This window comes from Pomacea canaliculata, linkage group LG1, assembly GCF_003073045.1.
Source record: "Pomacea canaliculata isolate SZHN2017 linkage group LG1, ASM307304v1, whole genome shotgun sequence".
Lineage (NCBI taxonomy): Eukaryota > Metazoa > Mollusca > Gastropoda > Architaenioglossa > Ampullariidae > Pomacea > Pomacea canaliculata.
The window spans coordinates 26,748,819-26,774,474 of NC_037590.1; the positions used below are offsets into that span (position 1 = coordinate 26,748,819).

Consider the following 25,656-nt stretch of genomic DNA (forward strand, 5'->3'; position numbering starts at 1 on the left):
CCTTGCTGTCCTCTGTCTGGCTGTGTACTGTGTACTGTTCTAAAACCACACTAACATATGTATCATTGTAAAACTCTGTTTTCAACTGCTAAAGGTATTGTTGTACTAACCACTCTTTCATCTGTCTGGCTGTACAACCCCAAACATCATCATCATGCAGCAGGACCAGCCACACGGTAAAGATGGGGGAGGGGAAAAGAACGAGAAAATGCCAACTGACAAATAACAAACGACTTCATACTTCAAAGGTTCATTTCCAATCGCTACAACTAGAGTAAAATACATCCAACACTCACATACTACTTTTATTACAACAGGTGCCACTGCTTCCGTTTACAACTGCGGCAGTGCGCCTGGATGGTGGCTAGACATGCCTCAGTGTACATTCAACAGATTGCATATCTCCACAGGTATACATACACATTCCATGAGTTTAAAAGACTGGGAAGTGGAATGCAGCACAAAGGGCAAAGGGGACGGGAGGGGACACACAACACGCCTGGTAGAACTGATGTTCAGGATGTTAACGCTCGTCACGCTGTCGTCCTCATCGTCAACGTCATCGCAGTCCTCGTGACCTTACATCGTACATCACGTGAGTGTGCAGGGAGCAGAACAGTGGCTGTGGTTGAGTGGTTATCATCATTATCAGCCTTTCACAACACAAGGGTGGGCTAGGTCCTGGTGGTGGTGAACGGCAAGCAGTCAGCTAAACACTTACTCAAGATAATTGCTTAGCTGACTGCTAGGCCTTAGCCATCCTGCTAGCACAGCAGCCACTCGAGCATCAGACCACAGAGTTTCGTCAAGTTGAAAAGGCTGTTGATCATTAGTACCCCATCTCCCACCACGTATTGAGGGATGCTATATAAATGTACGGGGATGAGTGCAAAGTAGGATGCTGAATGTGGATGTCAGCAAAACTAAAAGTGTTCTGCCTGGGTAACGTATCATGAGAAAGATAAGTAGCAGAATATGAGCTTTAGAAAAGTAAACACATGTATACACACTAGCAAGAGGACAACCAACTCCCCGACACACATTAACATGCAAAGCAATCAGAAAGAAATTATCGGAAAGAATTGTGTAAACACAAAGCGGCCACTTGTTGTGTTGAGACGAGCTGGACACGTGTTGTTATGATTCACATTCAGTGGTATTGCTCCAAGGGAGAGAACTCAAACACAGGAACGATTAGACAGCTGCATTCCGCTGTAAACACAGCAATGACATGACACAGTACACATGACACAGTACACATGACACAGTACACACCCTACAGACACTAGTCATCAGGACTGTTTGATTTCCTTACTTGACATCAGGTATTCTTATTCTCTCTGTCTTTACGGGGTGTGTAGTGTTCCCCACACGGAGTAGACCAACATTTCTACGTACTGTGGAACTCTACTATCTTTACTCTACAACTCTCGCCCTCTCTTACTCATAGACAGACGTGCGTGGAGAAAAAAAAAGAGGAAAAGAGAGGAGGAAAGAAATAAAGACCTGATCTGTTGATGAGAAATGAGTGAAGGGATGAGCGATAAAAGAACGAATACAAGAGGAGCGAATCTAAAAGGAGGAAGGGAGGGAAATAAAGACAGAAAGAAGGACTATATTTAGCAAAGAGATGACCTGGTCTGCGAAAACAAACCACTCAAAGCGAGTGAAAGAGTGACGGACTGACGGACCCTCTTGTTAGCTGCACCTCACTGCATTTAGCGTGGAGAAGGAATGACCTGTGTGCACTTGTGGCACCTCAGGCATGCTACAACAAAATAGGATTATATAATAAAATGCTGTGATGTGTCTGAATACGTGTACAGGAAACCAGATTTGTACACGGAGTGTGACTGAGACCTAATGACGGGAGGTGAAGACATGCTGAGAGGTGACAGGACAGCAGGTCAGGGGTTAACTAATGAAACACAACCTCTACTCTAATTAGAGAGGAACCTACAACAGTCAGCTAGCCTTGTGTCTGGTGTACCTCCCTTTCTCTTCCCCCTCTGCTTCCGAAGCTTCCACACAATAAACAAATAAACACACATACACACAGCTTACAATCTTGCTAGTAGGCATATGAGAGGAGGGATTCCAATGTACAGTGTAGTTTCTGTAACATTATTGTCAAGTTATTTGAGAACAAAATCAAAACTTGTGCCATATTCAGATCCCACCTCACTGTCTAGTGTCTGTCTCCTGTTTCCAGTCTCATGCCAACTCATGCCCAAGACATCCCGTTGGACTGTTTCAGTAAATCTCATATCAAGAATGAGTGTCTTCTGGGGAAAAAACAAAGATAGTGCTTAGAACATTTTGTGGAGTACAGAAGCTTTTTTCAATGCGATGGCAAGAACAACATATAAAGTTATTGACCAAACACTAGTAAACAGAACATAAAAGGTATTGTCGCATCAGCGGATGTCGCAATTGAGAAGTTCATTGTAAAAGCAGTTTACAGAGCAACTTACTTTAAAAACAATGTACAGGCAAGACAGAAATTCTCAAAGCAGTAGCACCGGACTTGCAAAACAACACACAGAGAGCAACACAGGAGTAATTCGCAAGACAGTGTGCAGGTCTTAGTGAAGTGGCTTCGACTGCAACGTGTCCCCCATCTACGTCACACTGTACCACGTGGTCAACGCTGAGCTACAAATCCTGTCCTTCCTGTCCGCTAACGACTTTGTGGTTGTTGGTGAACCTACTGTGTTCTCAGCTTCAGCATCAGGCAGCATGATGTCCGTGCTACGGTGGCGACGACGGGCGACGTACTTGAGACATGGATGACACCAGCGCCGGCAGAAATGAATGACCATAGTCCCTCAGTTCAGGTACGGAATGACCCCAGACCCTCAGTCGAGGAGTGAATGACCCCAGGGCCTCGTTGCAGTTAATGCTGATGTGAAATGGCGGGGAGAGGTAGAGTTGACCCCTGTGGGGACCTGCTCCTTGTAGACAGCTTCTCTACAGAACATTTATGTATACAGACTTCATCATCGCAGCTGTTTCTGGTGTCACTAGTACTGACAGAGCCGTCAAGGCTGCTTGTTATGTCCCTTGTATAGACTGACGGTTGTAGCTGACGTCACTTTACAGACACACAGGCAGCCAGCTACGTCATCCAGTACACGTTGGTTCTGACTTCATTGATGACCTACGTCATCGGGTGTCTCAGTGGCTGATGCTGATGCTACCTGACTGTCATGACGCGTCTGAAGAGACTCAGTTGACAATTGCTGAAGGTGTTCAGCCCTTGACATGACGCAGAGATGTTGTCATGAAGCCACAGTGATGTTGTCATCCTTGTTGTCTACACAACAACTAAACATACCCCGTACAGTGGTGCACGTGTGCATACAAGAAATCCTGTCTTTATTGTAATGATACATACACGGGTTCAAACAAACATCCGTTCTTATATCTGTTCTGCGTGAAACCACCCACAAATTCACACGCACACACGTTATGACAGTTTGGTATTAGGAATATGAAATAAATAATAACATTAATATTTCAATCACAACGTGAGATAAAAACTGGACTCCTTGCGAGACAACCCATGACGGCGATCCTAAAGTACAACCTCAAAGGAGATGCCCCTTAAGGGCCTAAAACTAGAGCGACAAAACTTGTCTAAAAGTAAGTGAGCAATTTCAAGTGAGCAATCTCATTGTTATGTACAGAGCTAGGACAGTCACGTGGTGTGTGTGGTAGACATTGATCACACGTAACCGTCACCACGTCACGTGCCTGTGTGCTGATCAGGACACTGTACAGTTACACACATAGTACACACAATGCTATGTCCACAACACAAAACGAAGGATATAAAAGAGACATGAGAGAAAATGGTAGAGAAGTGCATTCACGTTGTAACAGATGATCACACGGAGACACAGCCAGGTTGTAACAGGTGCAAGGACAATGGAGATGCTTGACCACATGCTACAAGGGAAGAGGAGCTGCAAAAATTCACTTTACAGACTTGATGTCGTTGTTAACAAGAATGTCCTTCCTATTCTGTAGTCTGAACTTTGGCAAAATGAACTGCGATATCGTAATCTGGACTTTGGCAAATGTAATTTTGATGCTGCAGCATGGACTTTGGCAAATGCATGATTTGGTAAAGCTCGGCTCGTCACTGAGCACAAGAAATGGATGATAGTCATCTCAAAGGACTGTGAAAAGCTATGGTAAATGCATCACTCGAATCTACCAAAGCCATTGTCTGGAGGTCTTTGAGGTGGAGACGGAGCAAACAGTTACTCAGTGGCTGGATGCATGGCCTGGTCCTACAAACAGTCAGTAAGACTCACGGCGTTGTTCAGGCACAGTCTATCCATGTTCCCTTTGTCGTTCTGCTGCATCCTCCACCTGGGGTGGGAGGAACCCTTGTAGACCACGGTGGTCTTTGACAAGTGTCAGCAGCAGCGTCTTTGTAAAAGAATATCCACAAAAAGTCAGTTTGAAGTCGTGTAGACAGCTGTGTGTGTCCGTAAATTTCGTGAATCCTTACAGGCCTGGTTTTAACTTTTCACAGTGCCGCAAGAAAACTTTTCCAACGGCATATAACAGCTAATTTAAAAAGGTACTTTCTCCGTGCATGATTTTTTAAATATCTGTCTTCATCATCAAAGTATTTTTCGATCGTCGACGGTGATACTGTCCTTCAAATTGCGATATTAGCTGGCTACAGTGTCCAATCGTCACTTCATCGTGAGTCTTGGACGGTTCAGTGGGGATCAAAACTATAAAACAAATTTAAATATCCTTCAGCAGACATAAGACTGATGGCATGTGATCTTGAGTCTGCCATATTATAACAAATTAGGTGACAAGAAGTGGTCGGAAGGTGGGCAATGGCCGACTTTGATGAGAGCCGTCCGCTCAGAACGAGCTAAACTGTTGAGCTCTTGCTTATCTTCTAACCGGCATCAAAGAATCAAAGAAGAGGGAAAGGAGGGTCACTTCTAGTGCCCAGGACATGGGCAGACACGAGGGAAATTAGATAAGACATAAAAAGTGAAAGTGGCGCCCAGCCGGAGGTAAAAAGGAGAGAAACAGCTCGACGATCTCGTCCGATGACGTTCATAATCCTGGAAACCCTCGTCAGTGTCACGAGATCACCGACGGCAGCGAGACTTGCCTGTGGTCTTAAAACATCAGAAGTGCTCGTGTAGTCAGCCTGGCTTCACTTTTCGCTTAAGAAAAAAAGTTGTCAGACATTTAAGGGTATGGGGCGTCTTTGTGCTTTCTATCCTCACTAACTCAATCAAAATGACACAGAATATGCTTCGATACAGAAGCCACCAGAATATCAACTAAAGTCTCAAAAGAAACTTTCACACTAAAGATCCAGTAAGGTAAACACAAATAGTCATAGGTAGTAATTTTCTGTAGTATGTAGAAGACGCAGGATCTGAACTCCACACCTGGAGAAACTGTGAGTGGTTTTGGCGGCTGAGACATAAAAGACTGTGTGCCATGCACCAAAGCAGGAAACTGGGGAAAATAATGACCATACAACTAACACCGAAAACAGAACAACCGGAAGTAACTTCTGTCCATTTTACTTGTGAGACGAGGACAAGTTACACGTGAAGATAGCTCAACACCATCCATCTGCCATGTAGAGATGACTGCAGACATCAGATGCTGTTCTCATGTTCTCGAGGCAAGGGTTGACTGCAAGTCTTCTCTGTGCACAGTGAAAACAGCTTTGCCATGCAGAACAGCAAAGACTCAGAGTGACAAAGACTTCATCATGGACAATGTCAAAGACTTCGCAATGGAGAATCAGATTCCTCGGCGAGAACTCGGTATTGTTAAAATGGTTTTTTTTTTTGTGCATGTGTCATTAGGCTCACACTTCGGAACTTCCAGAAGAATGATGTCCTAGCAGACATTGTGCCTATAAACAAAAAGCAGATACCGTTTTGTCTCTAAACAAGAAAGGGCTTTACGGTTCGAATCCAAACAAGAAACCACACACAATTCGTATCTGGATGAAAACGTAGTCTCAGTCTATCGACACAAGGTACTGCACACTTTCTTCTAGTCTTTTCCCAACCTGAAGCCAGTCCACTTTATCAGATTTGAGATTTTGAGATGAAGTCTTAGAAACTAAAATTAAGTTACTTGACTTGCTTTATGGACTTTGTTGTATGACAGCAAATAATACAAACTGATTAAACTGACAGAGCCGCCAAGTAGTACAGTTGCAGGTTACGAGTTTTAGAGTTACATATTCCCTTTATTACATATTCCCTGGTCTGATTGCCTTTATGAGGCAGGAGTAAGGTCCCTTACAGGAAGCAGTACTTTGCACTTGTCGGAGGATTGTATTATAAAAGGGAGGCATTTGAGTTGACCTGACCTCTCCCCACTGTCTAGACTGCCAAGAGGCATTGCCTTCTCAGTACACCAGAGCTAATCAACATAGTTTGAGTATTGACAGGGACGTGAATACCTCGAGAATAACCGACTACATCAAAGAACTCCCACAGATCACTCCTACTGTCAGGTCGTCCGTCTGTGCAAGCACCTGTCATTGCTTCCCCTGTTGTGTGTTCTTCATGCAGGTTGTTATCAATGTCTCACTCTCCCTACTGTCAGCCATTATCTCATGGATCATCCCCCCTTGAGACATTCTGCAACAGGTGGTATGGTGGGTGTGTCCTGGGCATAGAGTAGACGATCACACACCTGGTCATAGTCCGTCCTACTAAACATTTGTACAACCTCGTCGATGGACCTGCTGGCAGACCGATGGTAACAATGGAGACTTGTGGGTGTTGTCAACGTTACAGATGATGGTGTATATGTAAGCATGTAAGTATACGTGAGCCGTTCAGTTATAATGAATTACCCGCCTTGCGACACAATTTTCCCCAACGGTCATATCTCGTTCAAAATGGTGGCGTGAACCCTTCCTCTTATCTCACCCGCTGACCCCGGGTAGCTGCCGATGTTTTCAGCGTGGGAGTTGCTATTTGGCCTATTCAGTTCACGTCTGTGGTTTGGGGACACAACTCCAGGTGATTACGTGGAACAGAAGCTTGTTTTCCTTCTGTACTTTTCACAGGCCTGCAGCCAGGTAACCTTACTCCTGTATACAAGAGTAGCCTCCCATATGTCGTGTTTGCTTACTTGTGATCTACACGGCGTTTATCTCTCGACACACAACTCCAAACTCTCATGACCATGACGGATTTTACATGTTTCCCACTACTTATTTTGTCACTCCTACAAAGGACAATTGTTATCTTTTCAAAATTTTCTTTCTCTTCGTATTGAGTCATCCTGAAAAAAAAAAGAGAGTTCAAAATATTTACAGTTCATTTGCATTTCCAAACACCTAGCCGTGTCCTTGCTGTCATTATTACTTTAGAGTTGTTTCCCAGTTGGGATTTCGTCCTTGTCCTCAGACTGGCGTTGTCCTCCTGACAATGTCAATAGAAGGCGCCGATGGCGGCACGTGCGAGTCCAGGCGCGGCGCGTGCATCTCGGCCGTGGTGGAGATGGTGTTGTCGGTGCTGTCGCGCTGGAACATGTAGCTGGACAGCTCGTGAGAAGCATCTGAGATGGGTGTGTACGTGAAGTAGGTCTCCGAGCGACTCGCCGACGGGTCACGTGACCGGTCTCGCGACTGCGATCTGTCTCGCGAGGGCGCTTGCGAGTTCTCGTTCCTCGTGGGTTTTCTGTAGCGCCAGTTGCCCACCCTGTCGTTGCTCTCTGTCTTCAAAGCATGCAGCTTTTTGCGCTGTGAGTGTTTGTGTTTGGTGATGTACAGATACACAGCGAACACGCCCGACAGTTCCGTCAGGATGAAGGAGCCGACAGCCATGATGAAGGAGGAGCCGTAGGTGTAGATGAACTTGGGCTCCTCGATGGTGGCGCGCGGCTTGTTACCTACCTCCTCCGTGATGCTGCCGATGTAGAGAATGATGCCCACCAGCGTGCACAGACCTGCAACACCGACACGTACACATACACACGCATGCACGCACACACACACTTTATAAGCTACGTTGACAGCAACTACCATTGACAATCTGTTCATTTACTTACACTAGTATCTTAACGTGGGCGGGGAAGCATGTAAACATACAAAAACCCTTTCACGCACACACACACACAGACAAATTGACAATATATATATATTGTCTTCATAATAGACAATACAGAAAGAGTTGGGCCATCGCTTGATCAGAAAATAATGTTTGTGACGTTCTGTAATCACTAGTAATTATCTGTAATTACAGTTTAGAATTATCTGTATTAAAAGGAGTGTACACTATTGTAACTCTGTTTTTAATTAATTTATTTATTTATTATTTTTTTATTTTATTTTTTACTAATGTCAATTGTACATTATCTGGACTTTGTTTTTAATCTGTATTAATCTAAGAGTATATCATCGGTACTCAGTTTGATACTGCTTCTTACCTCTAATTATTTAGTTTTACATTAAACAGAAATACGTGACAAACTACTCATATAGTTTAAGGAACAACTACGTGTCTGTAGTAACCATTTGTTACTACAATGTCAGCCACTATCCACCTTGTTATACAGAAATAGTCAAACAGTATCAGCTGATTATACAATATCAGCAAGGACACACGATGTACAATATCAGACTCTATCTACATGGTGATACAATAATTATCAGCAGGACACATGATGAACACTATCACTACCTACATGGTGATACAATAATTACATGTACACACACACCACGTACACCAAGGTGGTGCAAACTGCTTCAACACGAATATCATTCACGAGTATGACAGGGTTGAGTAAGTTTGTTTGTCAATAACTGATGTCCTGATGACGACTGTAACATTAACGGAAAAACAAATTTTGTGTCTAGCGATGTGATGACAGCATCACCAACACCATGTCATCACTAACAATTAGTCATTTACAACACAGGACATTAGCACAACTCTCAACAAAATTAAATGAAGGTGTACTAGGTCTTATTGTTTCTTGGGACAGTTGAGAAGATGTAGATGATCTGAAAAGAATAAAAGTAAAGATTGGATAAAAATTTTTTACATTACTTTCAACGAAATGCAAGTTTGACTTCATTTTCAGGCGAGCTCACAACAGACAGGAACATTCCTTTCACGGAAAACATTTGGACTGGGATTTATTTGATCAGAACAAGCATGGCAGTAAATGAGATGCCATTTGGACGCCATTTTCAGACGAGTGAATCAATACTGGAGTGTGCACGTGAGTGTGTGTGCGAGTGTGTGTGCGAGCGAGTGTGCGAGTGAGTGTGCGAGCGAGTGTGCGAGTGAGTGTGCGAGTGTGTGTGTGAGTGAGTGTGCGAGTGAGTGTTGAGTGAGTGTGCGAGTGAGTGAGTGTGTGAGTGAGTGTGCGAGTGAGTGCACGGCAACTGTGTTCACTGTCCTTCACAAGTGCACGCAAACTCTCCTCATCACCATGTGCGCATCTCGGCTAACAGCTGTTTGTAGACCTCACTCCCAGCCCCACCATCCCCTCCTCCCTCTCTCTCTCTCACCCTCTCCCTCCCCCCTGTCTCTCCCTCCCTCACCACCACGGCCTCGACCCCTTGGCTGTGAACGTTGAGACTGTGGAGGAGGAGAGTGTCGGGGAGGATGTGGACAGGGCAGCGTGCTCACCAGGAGCGGGCAGGCGGCACGTGGGAGGTAGTTGCTGGCGAGGAAGCCTTGCGACTATCGATTTCAAAGCCCAGGTCCTTCTTCCTCCCAATTGATTTCCCGGCTGGCCACACACCCTGGCGGACGTGAGTACAGCTCGTGTGCTGCCTCCACTGCAGGCAAAACACTCCTGTCTGTAGCCGCATATTTAGTCAGCGCCGTGGTGCATGCAGGGCGGGGTGGGGTGTGGAGGGGTGTGGAGGGGTGTTGGTGTGGGGAACCGGGTGTGGAGGGGTGGGAGGCCGGGTGCCGCTGGCAGCTTCACCTTGAGAGCAAACAGCGGGGGGGCCCTCGTTAGCCTCGCACTCACCATGCTGGCGGAGCCAACTCATTTCCAGATCTCCATGGCGACGACCAGAAGCGTGCTAGAAATTCCCGAGTTTCGTCTCTCTCTTTAATTCTTGAAAGTAAAAGGTTTGGCAAGGAAGCTAGAGGCATTTTAATGGTGCCTTGACAGTTTTCTTTCCAGGCCTACTTTGGAACATCGAGCACACGAGCTAGCAATTACTCCATCGGTTAGTGTGTTTGTGCTCGCATTAGTCTGTATTTTATATTTTAACAATAATTTAATAATGATATTTAAAAATAACAATTAATCTGAGTTTCAGCAGCAGGGTAACAACAGCAATATAGACAACATAAACAAAGTAAACATGAACTGCTAACTATGAAATAAGTCACAGCTGCAAGTTTCTCACAGTGTACAAGACTAATCTTCATACATCTTTCAAAACAAACAAACAAACTTATGAGTATATCTGGGGAAAAGTAGCAGAAGGCTTTTAAGTCAGTGGGTTTGTCTGCTCAATATGATACCACGCACTCAGGAGGCCCCAGGGAGAGGTTTCCTCCTAAATAAAGATAGACACTTGTGTATACACGACATTGCGATATCAAGTGTATAGATATATGTGTATGTGTGTGTGTCAGAGAGAGAGAGACGCTGATAGTTCCTATACAGTCCTATGGAGCATCTGTAGGCTGCACACGTCTCTACAGTGTCAGGTATTACTGTAGAAGCAGTAGAACTGTCCTACACTGTGAAGTATTGTAGTTACCAGTAGGAACTGTCCCACACTGTGAGGTATTACTGTAGCAGTAAGAACTGTGAGGTATTACTGTAGTGTGAGGTATTACTGTAGCAGTAGTAGTAGTAACTGTCCCATAGTGTGATGCATTACTGTAGAAGCAGTAGCAAGTGTCCCACAGTGTGAGGTATTGTAGTAGTACCAGTAGGAACTGTCCTAGAGTGTGAGGTATTATTCTAGCAGTAGGAACTGTCCCACACTATGATGTATTACTGTAGCAGTAGCAAGTGTCCTGTAGTGTGAGGTATTACTGAAGTAGTAGTAACTGTCCCACACTATGATGTATTACTGTAACAGTAGTAACTGTCCCACACTATGATGTATTACTGTAGCAGTAGAAGTGCCGTGTGCAGCCAGCAGTTTATGGAGGACGTTATTGCCGCCATCATCGCGCCCTGCCTCTCTAACCTCCAGCGCTGTGACTGACGTTGAGGTCTTCACGCTTAATGTTCCATTTGCAAGCTTCGTTAGCATTTCTCATTCCCTCTTCGCCTGGATTATACCGTGAAGCCCAGGCGGAGTGGATTCAATCAAGCACCATTGTTTTCTGTTTTACTTGCAAAGTGTCTCGTGTTCCGCCGACAAAACGTATTAAGAGTTATGGCGTCCGGGAAGAAAAAAGTTACAAAAACTAAAACTGGAATAATATTAATTTTACAAATACAGGAATCCCGCTAGGCAAGCGATATGCGACAATTCGTGTTGGATATATATAATCTTGTGTGAGTGTGTATGTGTGTAATAGAGAGAAGAGAAAAACATTGTAACAAAATAAAAGGTGAACTGAATACATCAGACTCCGTCACTACAGTTTAAAACAAAGTGTATTGAGTGAAGCAGAGGTCGCTAGCAGCAATAGTTAGAGATGTTTAAAGTCTTGGACAGCTGAGACTAACATTACAGAGCTGTGTGTAAGTGAATGTAGTGATGCTGATGGTGAAGACAAGGTCAAGGTCAAGACTGCTCACCTGCGAGGACGAAGAGGATCCCCGACACAAAGGTGAGAATCTTCCTGCTGATGTGGCAGTGACCCAGGAAGCACATGATGCCTGCGATGAGCAGAATGAGGAGGCTGACCAGTGGGAACACGGTGGCCCTCCGGATGTTCACTGCAATCAGAGTCAAGCCCCTGTTCTATGCTTACTGATATATGTCACATTCCCCTCTCACTATAGGAAACACAAGAACAAATAACTGACTTACAGAAACGAAGGCTGAAAAAAAATTGACAAATGACACTTTTTCTACTGATATACAAGGCGCCGTGCGGTCAGACATTCTTTAGATTGTTGAATGGTTTTAACAGGTAAATACACTTGACATGTAGACAAAACACTTTTGTTGTTTACATGCAGACAAAGAACTTATGTTGTTGTTTTTGCGAGCACAAGAACTGGAGGAGTTCTGAGACAAGCTGCCAGACGCATGGTGTGGCTTGACTTGGAGCTAACAGTTTAGTTTAAAATCGAGTCTTCCATGTTTTTCCTGTTTCAGCAGTATTGACCGCTTGAAAGCACAATTCTGTTTTCTTCATTCTTGTGTAGCTCGCCTGTGGATAGAATAACTTCGATCTTTCTGTAGCTCTTGTTCGTGTGAGATATTCTTGTACCTGAAACACTTCCCGGGCCTGACGCATTTCTTCACGTTAGTTTGGTAGTCTGTGGGCGATACTGTTAGGTTCTCTACTCAAATCAGTAATGCTTAGAGTAATGATAATTTCCTTGATAAAAATGATGCATCTAGTTTCAGCTTTAGTCAAATAAATAGGATATATAAAAACATCAAATATTTCTCTTGCGTATTTCTAATGTACTACGTAGAGAGGAGTTCTCTACCAAAAGGTCAAACACTCACATTTACAAACACGTCAAGTGTACGGTATGCTATTTTCAGGAATACATTGTGCGGTGTGCTCCTTTCCCAGTAGCTACATTATATGGTTTACTCAATTTTAAGGATATAAGAATATGAAGAGCTATAAAATACAAACAGAGAAACAAACAAAAAAACAATAATGCTCAGCTTTTCCCCACTGTGAGGCGTATGAATTTGTTTGCATAAAGGAAAAAGCAATTTTAAATAGTGCTGCTGGAGTAAAACACTTTTTGTCGCAGAAACAAAATATACTTTGTGAAACTGGTTCAAAAACATTGTGAATGAGCTCGAACAAATACATTGACCTGACAATGGTGAAGACTGACGTCAGACAAGCGTAAAGAAAGAGATTTTGAAGTCAGAAAACATCAGGAAGCAGATACTGACGTCAAACAAACATCAAGGAGATACTGACGTCAAACAAACATAAAGGAGATACTGACGCAGAATAGCTTCTGTGGGCCCTAGTCCCTCTCTGTCGTCATCAGCAGTGAAGTAAATGATGTAGGTGCAGGTGGGCGGACTGATATCCAGGTCTGCAACACAGGGTTAAAGGTCAGAAGTCGTTGACACGAGAAGTCTTGTCACGTGATATTAGCCGATAAACCTGCTGATTGACCTGTCTGACAAATAAAATATGAAAGCAGTAATGTGATGTAACCAGGTTGGATGCCATATGATGATGTTATAACCACATATTTGTATCGTGTAACAAGATGTGATGCCGTGTAATGATGTCATATAATGATGTCCTTTATAACCACACATTTGTATCGTGTAACAAGATTTCACCATGGTAACCACACTAACACCTGCACGAGCTGCACTAACTGCCACTAGGAGCGGGCATTGTTGACACTAGCTGCACGATGTCCTCGTGTTGTCTTCACGGCGTCGCCCACAATATTTGTGTGAAGTGTTGACGGCTCACCACTCGAGTCGACCTCCGTGGTCTGCTGGTGTTGCCCTCCGCCTGGTGCCATTCATCACACAGGAGGTAACCGCCACGCGCTCCTTCTCCTTGTCGCCCCGCTCTTCGCCATTCTAGTCCGGCCTCTAAACTTTCTTTATTCCCAGCTAATAATAACAACAACGAGAGCTAAAACGCGCAGCAACACCACCAATAGATCGCACTCTCTGCGTAGACCAACAATGATAGATGATAGATAACAACCTACTTGTGTTTATTCACCACTCTCGTTAAGCTTTATTCTTTTTTGGCTGATGTAGCAATGTATGTTCCAAATGTTTATTTTAAAAAAAGAATTTACACCCAAAGTGTTTCTGTGAGCTGTGATAGTCAAATGGTTTAGCATTAATTATTTCTTCTGAGTTTGTAATACTTATGTGTATACTCTGTGCTGGTATGAAATGGCTGGTAAGCCGTTATATTTCACCAATTTCACTGTCCATTAGGGTCCTCTTGGCTCTTTACTAATCCTATGTTTTTAGGTCATTTGAGTGTTTATCGTTTTATATATTTCTAGTTTCTGTAGGAGGTAAATATCCTTTGCAAATTGTTTTCTTTTTACGTGTTTAATCCTCGTGGCTTAGGTCTCCGTTAAACAGTAAGGGACTGAGAGACCGGAACTCCATTGCTAAGAGATGTCTCTCAGGTAGTTGTAGTCTTTAACCTCTACTGAGTTTTTCCTGTTTAATAACATTAGAAAAAATTCCATTTAATGAACTATCTTTGGCGTGCCTCTATGTCTCAGGTGGAGAAGCAGACCATTATGTCAGAAGGCTCTCTCAATATCTAAGAATACACCACATAGGTTCACTCCATTTTTCGTATGAACATTATTTTCTGCTGTAAGGCTGCTGTTGCTCCATCAGACTATGATTCATCACACTACTCTTTCACTTCAACCTACTCTGTTCTGGGGACAGGATGTTTCGACTTTACATGTTAACCTGGATTTAATAAATCTTTGTATAATACCTTGTTTGGGGATGGGGACTGCTATAACGTTTCATGTATTGGGGAAGGAATCATGATCGAGCATTGTGTTGAACAGCTCTAAGAATATGTCTGGTTTTATGATGACCATTTTGAAGCATCTTGCAAGTAATGAGATGTGGACCTGAGGCATATCTTTGCATTTTGACAATCACATATAAACCGGACCAACTATGAATCCTACACAGCCCACGTGTGAAGGGGCAGCAGCAGGAGCTGGACAAATAAGGAGATGTAATGATTGAGAACAGTCTCACATTCGTCTGCCACTTCCTACAAAAGATACCTATCAGACCGTGGCTTTAAAACACAAACATACCAGTCTTTCAGTTGTTTTTTATGTACTGAAGGCTGGGTTTTCATGATTCTTTACCTTCCGATCCCGTAGAGTAATAAATGATAAAAAGTAAAGGTAAAATAAAGGTAAAAACCGGAAGTTTGCTAGCTCAAGGCTGGAAACAGACTCCGCGAATAGAAATCTTCTACTGTGAAGTGGAGACGCTAACCACCAGACCACCAAGTATAACATGATATGGAGTAGACGAGGGGGAATGTTCCAGAACCACACCCCCTCTCCTCATACTCCACTCCATCACGAACATGCTGCGCAGCACGACAATTCGCTAAGAGTGCATGTGGACAGATGCAGCGCCAGCCTCCAGTCACGTGACACCTAGTGTCTTCACTGCCTTCACCCTTCAGTCGCACGGCACCCAGTCACCCTTGTCTTCACCACCTACCCTTCAGCCACACGGCACCTAGAGGAGCCTCCTGTCTCCCATGACTTCCCCTGCTCCTTCCCCTCCGTGACACAATGGGGATATCGAGTGTTCGCATCTGCGGGCAGCGCACCGCCTGTACGTGGCGACATAGCTTTTCTCCTCCTGTCTGCCTGCCTGCTAGTCTCTCTCTCCATTTGTCTATTATCCTTGGTACTCATCCTGAATGAATCTCCCTGCAGGCCCGGCTATAGGTCCAGTCTGACACTGAAGGACTGGTGTCCTGTCCTGGTCAACGTCCCTGTCAGGTCAAGTCACGCCAAGCAAAGGCTGCGACACTGTTGTCCGGCCTCGCTTATTGGCTAACCTGATTACACCGTGCATCTCCCACTACAAAGCCGCACCTGTTGATCATCAGTTGATCTCCGTGCACATCCTCAACATCCTCTGTGGAGAAAAGCTCAAACTGTGAGACACGAACAGCGCCCCTCAGAGCCCGGGCTCGCCGGCAACAACCGCCAACCTGTTGGCCGGCTCAGTGGCCTGACTCGCGGCCAGCTAATGCCAATCCTGAGGTCGCTTTTGCAGTCATCTGCCCTGTCGCATCAGCTTAGCAATCCCTTGAATGACTTTGAGTTGTGGAACTTTCCCCAGACTCTCCATCGACTAGCTACGAGCAAACTTGGCAAAAATAACAACTGATACTAGAGTAGTGTGTTAGAGCAGTAAGGTCAGCTCCAGGTCAGCCTCTGACTTGCTCTTACTGCTTCTGTTGATTGTGTTTGCCCATTACAAACTCTCAGGGATACCTAATTGTTGCTGGGTATCGAAGTTGGTTGGTTGGTAGTGTTTTACACCGACAATATCACGGCGACAAGGTAGAGAAACAAAAGAAAAAGAAACAAAGAATAAAGTAGCAACAGACAATTACATGATGCTAGGCTTAACGAAACCACGAGACTTCCATCCTTGCACAGCAGAGGCTTTAAGGTAGGCAAGAGATGTATTTATGTGACAGGAGAGGCTTTAGGTATGCGAGGAATGTATTCCAGGGAGACAACCAAGGCGTAAGTCAAGCACTGGATGCAGGGACAAAGACCACACGGAATGCAAGAGCATGGCACTCTGTAAAGCTCGCACTAGCTTCTGTAGCACCAATTACCGCATCGAATTCAAAATCACAAAACGAAAAACGGTTGTTGAGAAATTTAAAGACAACGCCGAGGCTCGGCTGTTCATAAGCTGCTGCAGTGAAGTAAAGGATGCTACACTTGTCGACAACCCTCACCAGGTCTTGTGTTCTTTCTACGGGAAGTTCGTAGACTATGTTTGTTTTGTAAATTTTAACACAAAGCTCCATTTTTTTTTATTTTAGACGATAAGAAGCTGTATCGGTGGCTAGAAACGATACAGAGCAAATTATGGGCAAATATATAGACTTCAATAACATTGACTGCAGTTCTTCACATCAATGAGAGAGAGAGAGAGATGGAGGTAGCCAACAGTGTGGGGGTTGAGTTCCCCCTGCCCCCGCCTGTGTGAAGTTTCCTTTGACCTGAATGAAGATTCCGCTCAACCTTACAAGTCTGTCCAGGTCCCACTCTTGTACAACGAGCAACATGCACCTTTGCATCATTGAATCAGTCACCTGTACGTGGGGTGGGTTTTGACCTGTATATGGGGTGTGGGAAAGTGTTCTGCAAGTATTATCTTAGAGAAGGTAAAATGAAGCTGAACAGCCTTGACCTGATTACACAAGTCAGGTTATACCAACATCTCAGCTTCCTTCCCTCGAAGTTCTTGTACTTTGCGTTGACCATTGAGGGCGACTGGCCGATGTAGTTCTGCTGATGCCTGCCAACTGTGCCTGTCTCCTCCCCCCTTGCTGTCTTCCCTTCCCTCAACCTCTGTGGAGTCAGGTACATTTACATTCCCTCGTGGAAACAGTCTCGAGCAGGCAAAACGATCTTAGTAACACGGACAGCTAGTGGTCCTAGTAACGCGGATAGCCGAGGGGTTCTAGCAACACGCATAGCTAGTCGCCTAGCAACGGACAGCTAGTAGTAACGCGACGCTAGTCGCCCTAGTGGTGATTGCAACGGACAGCTAGTGGTCCTAGTAACGCGGATAGCCGAGGGGTTCTAGCAACACGCGGTAACAGCGGATAGCCTAGTCGCCCTAGTGGTGATTGCACAGACGCTCGAACATAGAAGCACGCCGGTTCCAGTCAACCAAGATGTAGAGAGTGGCCACCTGACTTTACAAAGGTGATCGAGAGAAAAATCAATTCCCAATGACTGAAACATAATTGAACTATCTTTCCTGACCTTCCAGCTACTCGCGGCATCACAGGCAGGTGATGTCAGATGCTGTCTCCATCATGGCGAGAGTGAGACAGCAGTCAAAGTAGTGTTAATTACTAGCAACAAGTGATAATCAGAACAGAGTAACAAGTGTGCATGACACTTACACATAAAATGTTTCTTCTAACTTATTGGATCGAAGCAGCAGCACAATGAATGTTGTTTGCTTGACAGTCAGTTGGTTGGATGATTAGTTTAAGGACATCACATCAAGTATTTTGGGGGGAAATCTTTCCAAAGACAGCAACATGTATTGTTAAAGCTTAAGAATATCACACAATACTGACAGCTGTCTCTTGTGACAAGACATCTTACACTATTGTTGTGTTCAAAGTGGGGAGGCGACAAGTCTGACATGAGAGGCACAAGACCACAAGACATGTCAGCCTCAACACCAAGACACGTTAGAACACTGTAAGACACATCAATCAAACACTACAAGACACAAGACACATCAGTCAAACACTGTCAGACACTACAAGACACAAGACACATCAGTCAAACACTGTCAGACACTACAAGACACAAGACACATCAGTCAAACACTACAAGACACAAGACACATCAGTCAAACACTGTCAGACACATCAGTCAAACACTACAAGACACAAGACACATCAGTCAAACACTGTCAGACACATCAGTCAAAACACTACAAGACACAAGACACATCAGTCAAAACACTACAAGACACAAGACACATCAGTCAAAACACTACAAGACACAAGACACATCAGTCAAACACTACAAGACACAAGACACAAGACACATCAGTCAAACACTGTCAGACACCTTAACAGAGCCATCGACAGCCAGCACGGCCTCCCCTCCCCGGGGGGAGATGGGTGAACGACTTGTCCAGACAACTTGTTTTAAACTAATTGTTAGCTTTTACATCAGTATAGTCGTAAGCAACTATGTTATAGTGTGCTCACTGTAGTGTGTAGTCTGCTTACAGTAGTGTGTAGTGTGCAGTAGTGTGTAGTCTGTTACTAGTAGTGTGTAGTGTGCTTACAGTAGTGTGTAGTGTGCTTACAGTAGTGTGTAGTGTGCTGACTGTAGTGTGTAGTCTGCTTACACTTCGCTTGTCATTATCCGCACTTCATTGTATAATTCACAATGAAGTATAAACGTGGGATAGACTGAAAACCAACAGAAGTGAAGTGAACGTCAGGCTGGAGCCTCAGTGTCTACCCATTGTCTGAGCCACCCGGTAAAGACTCAAACAACTGCACCAAAGCTTTAATCTACCCAGCCACCCACCCTCACTAGCCAGAAGTTGGCTACAATGGACTGTACAATGCAGTAATCATTCCACTTATCACTTAAAATCGAAAACGAGTCAAACTGGCAAAATAAAGTCTTCTATTTCTATTTCTATTTCCTTTACTAAAAATAAAATAATAATCAGCACGTGGGCGAGCGTGTACACACACACCTACCCTAGACCTAAGACTGCTGAGCAGCTTGAGAGGGTCCCGCACCAGTGCCACAGTCGTGTAAACAACAACAAAAATCTGAAATTCCCTTCTGCATGAGACTCCAAGCACTCTACTCTTGGTCGTGCAGACCGCCGACCATTGCTGATGAGAAAGCAATGAAGTTTTGTTTCGCTGCTCAGTGGGTGGGACTGACAACAACCTGACCGTCCGTCGCAAACACATTGAGTGTTATGACATTCTCTATTACACAGTATGTAAACTAATTATTTACATCTGTAAACATCGTGTGGAGGTGATACTTCTGGCACCCGTGTGTTGGCATGGCACTGCGTTGGTAACAACTGATTAGCTGCATCTTTGGTGATGGAGAAGTGGGAGGATAACAGGTTTTTTTAAATTGTGTTGGCAAAAGTAGGTAACTGTAGTCTGTGTGAAAACTCTTTTTTCGTTCTCTTTGTTGCTCAACCCTCGAAATAAGCGGGTGTTGGCCAGTCTGTGGTTAGGTGGTTGACTGGTGAGCTGGTTGTGTGCGTGTACCCGCCATGTTTAATGACCATGTGCAGGTGTGCAGTGTACAGGTGTAATGACTGACACGGTCCTTGAGACTACCATGCAATAGCCAAGGGCAGCAAACACAGGTTAACAACATCCTGCGTGCCATGACAACCAGATATATAAGACAGATAACACTGTTAGAGACAATTATCTGGGAAAATGGTTAGAAAGCAGCCAAATTGGCTTGACATTGTTGTTTCCAGTCAGCTTACTGCGTGGCTAGTTGCTGCGGCTGTGAACTACTCTCAAACATACTCACGAATTTAGAGTGCAGAGGTATGATAAATGTCTGTAAGAAAAGAAAGTAAGCACTTTTAACACCCCTCCTTGCAACGCCATGCTGCCTCCCCTTCCCCCCTGTAGAGGAGGATACAGTAATTCCAGACCAAGTGCCTGAGGCGACTCTCGTGCAGGGAGGTAAGACCAATGACTTCGTACCAAGCACGCGGCCGCCGCTCCCAGGAGGCCCCAGCAACCATTTCTCTCAACTACAAAGCGACACTCGCTGGTCTTGTTGGGCTGTGTGGCTCGACACGACACTCTGTCATCCATCCTGCAGGCTACCTTGGAGGGAGGTCGATGACGACTCGGACAGCAGGAGAGATGGTGGTAGACGTGAAGGAGTGGATTGATTGGTCCATGCAGGACCTCTTTACCACCTCACAGGAGAGGGACAAGTGACGAGTCTTGTCAACCACTACATCAGTCCAGCTTCTTCAACCCACTTACATCCCCCGACAACACGTACCAACATAACCGTTCGCTAGTCGTTATCAGACGAGAGGTGAGCCTGGGTATCAAACCCTGATTGCCATGATGAATGGACATTCTTCCAGATCATACCCCGTGATATAACTAATTGGTGTTCATCGGTATTTCGACACTACGCAGGTCCAGCGGGCTGGCATCTGGGTGTAGGAATATCACTGCTGCACTGAGAGTTTGTATATCAAAGCTTTTATAACCTTTCCTAAACATTGGTTTGAAAAAACCCACAGACTGCAGTCAGTTACACTTTCATAACTTGTCCTGTCTGTTTACTCCCTGGACAGTCCAACGGTACAGTGTTGCCCAGCTCTGTGTTCAGTTTTAGACCAAAGAAGTACAAACAGACCAGCAGATGTTTGTAATTGAAGACCTGGAGATAAGAAAGACCCTCAGGATACAATGAGAGTTGAGAGGGTGTGGCCTGAGGATTGTAGTAACGGCTAGACGTGTATCTGAGAAAATACTCATTTTAAAACTTGGACATTCCAACTCACCCACGCTACCATCTCTTCCGTTGATTGTACCTTGAGGCAAATATTAAGGAGAAATGACACTTGGTTAGATCTTTAACTTATAGGAAGAGAAAATTAACACCTTCAGCACATGTGAACTGAATTGCTTGAATCCAGACAGTCTCAGACTCAGTACAACTGCAGTGTAGACAGCAGCACGCTGGATATTATTGTATTCCACAACTTAACCACAAATCTTTAGGATGTAGTGGAAACAAAGAAAGAAAGAACAGCGTGCCTGAGACGAGATCTGACCTCAGGACAACTAATCTTCATGGTATTGGTGATACAGCACACACAGTATAGCACACGTAGTATATGCTACACATGACACAGTATAGCACACGTAGTAAGTATGACAAAGTGTATATAGCACATGTCAAGTATAGTTAAATAAGTATATAGTCAAAACAAGTATAGCACACAAACAAATGAAACAAATGGTCAGCATCACAGCACCATAGCCCATAGCCAGCTGCAAGCAACAAATGTCGTCTGTGCTTTGTCTCACCTGTCTCTCTATTACACCTGCTGATTTCATGGCTTCAGGTGTGTTACACCTGTACATGCATGCTTACCTTACTGTAAACGTCTTTGTTGTCACATTAAATGTCACACAATGAGACAACAGGAGTGATGAGCGTGCAGGTGTGTGTGTGTGACATGCTCGCTCACCTTTGTACTGACACTTGTGCCACAGCCCGCTGTACACGTGTGTATACAGAGCACGCGCCGTGCCATTTCCGCTGAACTTCTCGCTGGTGAATAGCCAGTAGTCGGTTGCCACGGCGATACACAGCAGTCCAAAGGCTGCACATGCGCACACGCTGGTCATGGAGGTGAGGATGCGCCGCTTGCTGCAGCAGTCCATGTTAAGCGCATGCATCCGGGCCACTCCCCCCTCCTGCCGCCAACGGCGCCACGTTTCACCTCACTAACAGCCTGAAGACGTCACTTCCGGCTTGGGACGCGGTACGCGCACGTGTAGAAGCATCCTGACTGTGACAATGTTACTGTCCACGCAGAGACCTACCCTTCTGACGTCACAGCTAGTGACCTAAGGTCACGTGTCATAGTCTAGCACGACATGAACTTGAACCTCGCGGGTCAGTGCCTCAGCAAACAAATCAGAAAACAAACCTACAGATCAACAAATCCACTGGGTCTGGCCGTTGCAGGTAACTGGTCATCGGTAGAGTCTACTGCAGCAAGCTTGGCATGGACGTGCATACACAAGTCGGCAGTGACATCATCCAAACCCACACACCATCAAGGATCTAGTCGACGATCAACAAGATACAAACAGAGAATGGCTGAGAACTGGGCGTTGTTACTTGTAGTCTCCACTGTAACCGAAGGAGAAGAGGGTTGCTGATGCCACAGGTGGCGCCTGAGTTTAGGTGTAGTCTACAGAGCTCTCTGTGCTCTACTCACACAGCAACAGGCTCCAGTGCAACGGCGACTTGTCCTTCATCAGTAACTTGTGACATCTGTAAGTTAATTAACATTTTATGTGTTAAAACAAACGATGAAAGCTTTTCATTGTGACCCTGTTCCTAAGTTTGGGAACGTGGAGACTGAGCATCTGTCTTGGGACAACTCTTTTGGAATCCGTTGGGATGCTTGTGTAGCAACTGCTATACTTCTGATGGCTAACCTCTGAAAATAAAGGTTCTGATGCTCTGCATTCCGACAGACCAACGAGCTACACACCGAGGCTGAGACGATGACAAAGGCGACAGAAGATGTGTTTTGTAATGATTATCTTTCAACTAATCATCAGTGACTACTTGCAGATTATAACCAATCCTGTGACGACAGCCCATGGGGTGCACAGCTTGGAGTGGACGTGCTGGTGACGTGACGTTACTTCCGCACACAGATTAGCTGTGTGACGTGTTGTGCTATGTAACTAGGCGAGAGTACGGCGTGACACACAACCTAGCCTCCAACACGACATCCATGTTAACGTGAAGCTGACACATGTCGGACAGATTTCCAGTGTGACACAAGTACTGAGTGTCACGTTGAGGACGTACAGTGTAAGAGATCGTTTAGAACATCCAACACGTGGGAGTGGGTGTGACGTATCTAGTGAACTGGACGGATAGTGTGTGAAATTCCAACACAGCTACACACCACGTAGCCAATGAAGCTCAAGTGCAGGCAGGCGCTGCTGCTGGCGATGTGATGATGTCGAGTGACAAGGCTACGATGCTCGTGGCACCAACATACGGCAAGCTTCTGGTCGTGACACGTCACTACGACGCTCGTAACATCACACGAAGACTGTAACACACGTCACGCGAGAGAAGAGTAACGTACATGACCGGCGAAGATCGTGGAATGGTTGACAGGCGCATATCCCGCGAGCCAGGGAGGGAACACGCCGTAGCGGAAGTCACCCCGAAGGAAGTCACCCCTGCGCTACTCATGCCCGTGGCGCCGGTCAACACCGGGAGTGTGGCGAGGAGAGACACGCCGGCAGTTGGGGCAGCACACAAATCACGGCCATCCTAGTCGGAGGAAGCATCACACTCGCCAATGACTCGCACTGCGACTACAGCAACGACTGACCAGTTCAGCGTCGAGCTCGTGCTTGACCCCCTTCTCCTCCGTGTGGAGGCCAGCAGCATGAAGACGCGGCCACTTGCATACGACGACAGACTTGGCTGCACGGCGGGGGCCAGCAGCGTGGTTGTGCAGCGACTTGAGTGAACGACTGCGTGCAGTGGTCATCGGCACTTGATGGCCGCGGGCGCTGCACGCTGCACACCGCACGTCACATGGCCTGCAGCTCGCTGCCTGTACCTCGGGTGTCGCTGGCACCGCTGCGTGTCCGCTTGTGCACGAGAGCGGTCAAGCGTGACCATGACAAAAGCGCGGGCACATGCACGTCACGAGCGGCATGCACGGCTACAGCAGTTCAACGTCATCGCCGCCACCATCACCACCATCACCACCACCACCACCACCGTCAGAGGCGGCAGGCCAGGGCTGGCAGTTTGCGACTGAGCGATGTGGCGCCGCTTGCTGGCTGTGAGCTGTGTCGTCGTCGTCGTCGCTATGGCCGCGCTGGTCGTCTTGCCACGCAATGGAGTGTTCTTCTGGAGCATCAAGGGTGCTTAAAGGGGGGAGGTGGGGAAAGGGGGATTCGTGTCCGAAGCTAAAACCGGACACCGGTCATCGTTGGGGTTGGGGTTGTGTTGTGGTGGGGGGGAGAGAAGACACGCCGCTCTCCAGCACAACGACCGGGACGGGCGGACAAGGAGGGAGGGAGCGTGAGATGAGGAGGCAGGAGGCGGTCAATATCTCCACACAAGCAAGTGGCGGAGCGCAGTCCAGGCACGCGGTCTGGTCGTGGCCGCCATAGCACGCGCGCTGATGGAGGCTAGCGGTCGACTCTGGGGCTGACAGCCGCGCACGCGCAGGCGCGGCACCGGGGCTCGTGCACTCTCATGCTGGCTCCTGCAAGTGGCGGGGAGACGAGCGCGCGGAGACTATAAGACAGTGACAAACTGTTTTAGTACTGCGGGCTCCTCAAGTCCGCGTCATTAAGCGGCGGGCCGTTGACGAGCCCCTGGAGACGAAAGAGGAAGACGCAGAGAAAACGTTCTCGGAGTTCAATGACTCGATGTCTGTCGCAGGCCCACCCCATGCAGCTCTAAGGATATGGCACCAACTTCCTGCACAGCTGCGTTACAAACGTGACGTAGACTCCTAGACGTAGTTCCACGTCCTTCTGGTGAAGATGTTGGAAACAGCTGCTCACATGGCCACCCGTCTGAGGGGCGTGCGACCCAGGACAGGCCGCCAGTCTCTCGTCGATATCGATGATCGTACCGGTCGTTCCACAGAAAGGTGGACTGGACTGCACCCAACAGGAGACTAGACTGTATTTCACAGAAACTTGGACTGGATGGCATCTTACAGAAAAGTGGACTGGAGTGTAGACAAAGGTCGACCTAATATCAAGAAAAAATGTTGACTGAGAGAACTTTAGACGAACATTTACCGAGACATTTGTTTGTATGTGTGCAGGACATTATGGGAGGTAGGGAGAGTTCATACATGCAGATTGTGAGGTGGTGGACAACATAGATATCATGCGTGCTTAGCGGAAAGGAAGCAGGAGGAAATAATGTGGATGCAGATTGTCTAGTGGTGATGGTGGGTATAGTGGTAAGGGAGATAACGCGGATGCAGATGGTGTGCGTGAAGGGGGATAACCACGTTCGTTAACTGCTACCAAGCTGTCTGTCGTCCCTCCCCCACTCATTCCTTCTCCCCACCGAGAACTTCAGTTTAGCCTCCTTTGATCACGGCTCTGCTGACCTGCAGTGACCCCTCTGACGCTCCCATGAGTTGTTAAAACTGTGAACATCAGTATTTAAATGTCTGACCATAATATCCCAACTTCCAGACAATTTGTTGTCATCACTTCTGATCTCTTATTGACTTTACCTCGGTCTCCTTAAGTCAAGAAATGATGATACCCGCATGATATAATTATTTCTGTCCCTGTGTCACGTGATTGCGAATCGTCCTCACACGAACTACTATCCCTGACTGCTTGCAGACGATTTTTTTTTCAGTCAACTACTAGAACGAGGCTACTTGCTACAACGCTTCCGGTTTAGCCAGCGTGGTTTAGGCGAATGACTTCAATG

The 25,656-nt window shown here is 46.0% G+C and overlaps 1 protein-coding gene across 1 annotated transcript; it reads right to left on the minus strand.

The window, feature by feature from the left end:
- Positions 1-234: 234 nt before the first annotated feature.
- Positions 235-24,116, minus strand: LOC112571647 (voltage-dependent calcium channel gamma-7 subunit-like). The gene is made up of 4 exons (XM_025250804.1): positions 21,662-24,116; positions 13,111-13,203; positions 11,761-11,901; positions 235-7,974 (listed from the first exon to the last, which is right to left on the minus strand). The coding sequence occupies exons 1-4, from the start codon at positions 21,870-21,872 to the stop codon at positions 7,430-7,432; spliced, it is 990 nt and encodes a 329-aa protein (XP_025106589.1). The 5' UTR covers positions 21,873-24,116; the 3' UTR covers positions 235-7,429.
- Between the last annotated feature and the right edge of the window lie 1,540 nt (positions 24,117-25,656).

Coding starts and splice junctions, on each gene's coding strand:
- LOC112571647 (XM_025250804.1), bottom strand. CDS start 21,872: ATGCATGCGCTTAACATGGACTGCTGCAGCAAGCGGCGCATCCTCACC. Junction 11,902..13,110: donor GCCCACAGAAGCTATTCTGC/GTCAGTATCTCC, acceptor CTCTGATTGCAG/TGAACATCCGGAGGGCCACC. Junction 7,975..11,760: donor GATCCTCTTCGTCCTCGCAG/GTGAGCAGTCTT, acceptor TCGGTGTTGCAG/GTCTGTGCACGCTGGTGGGC.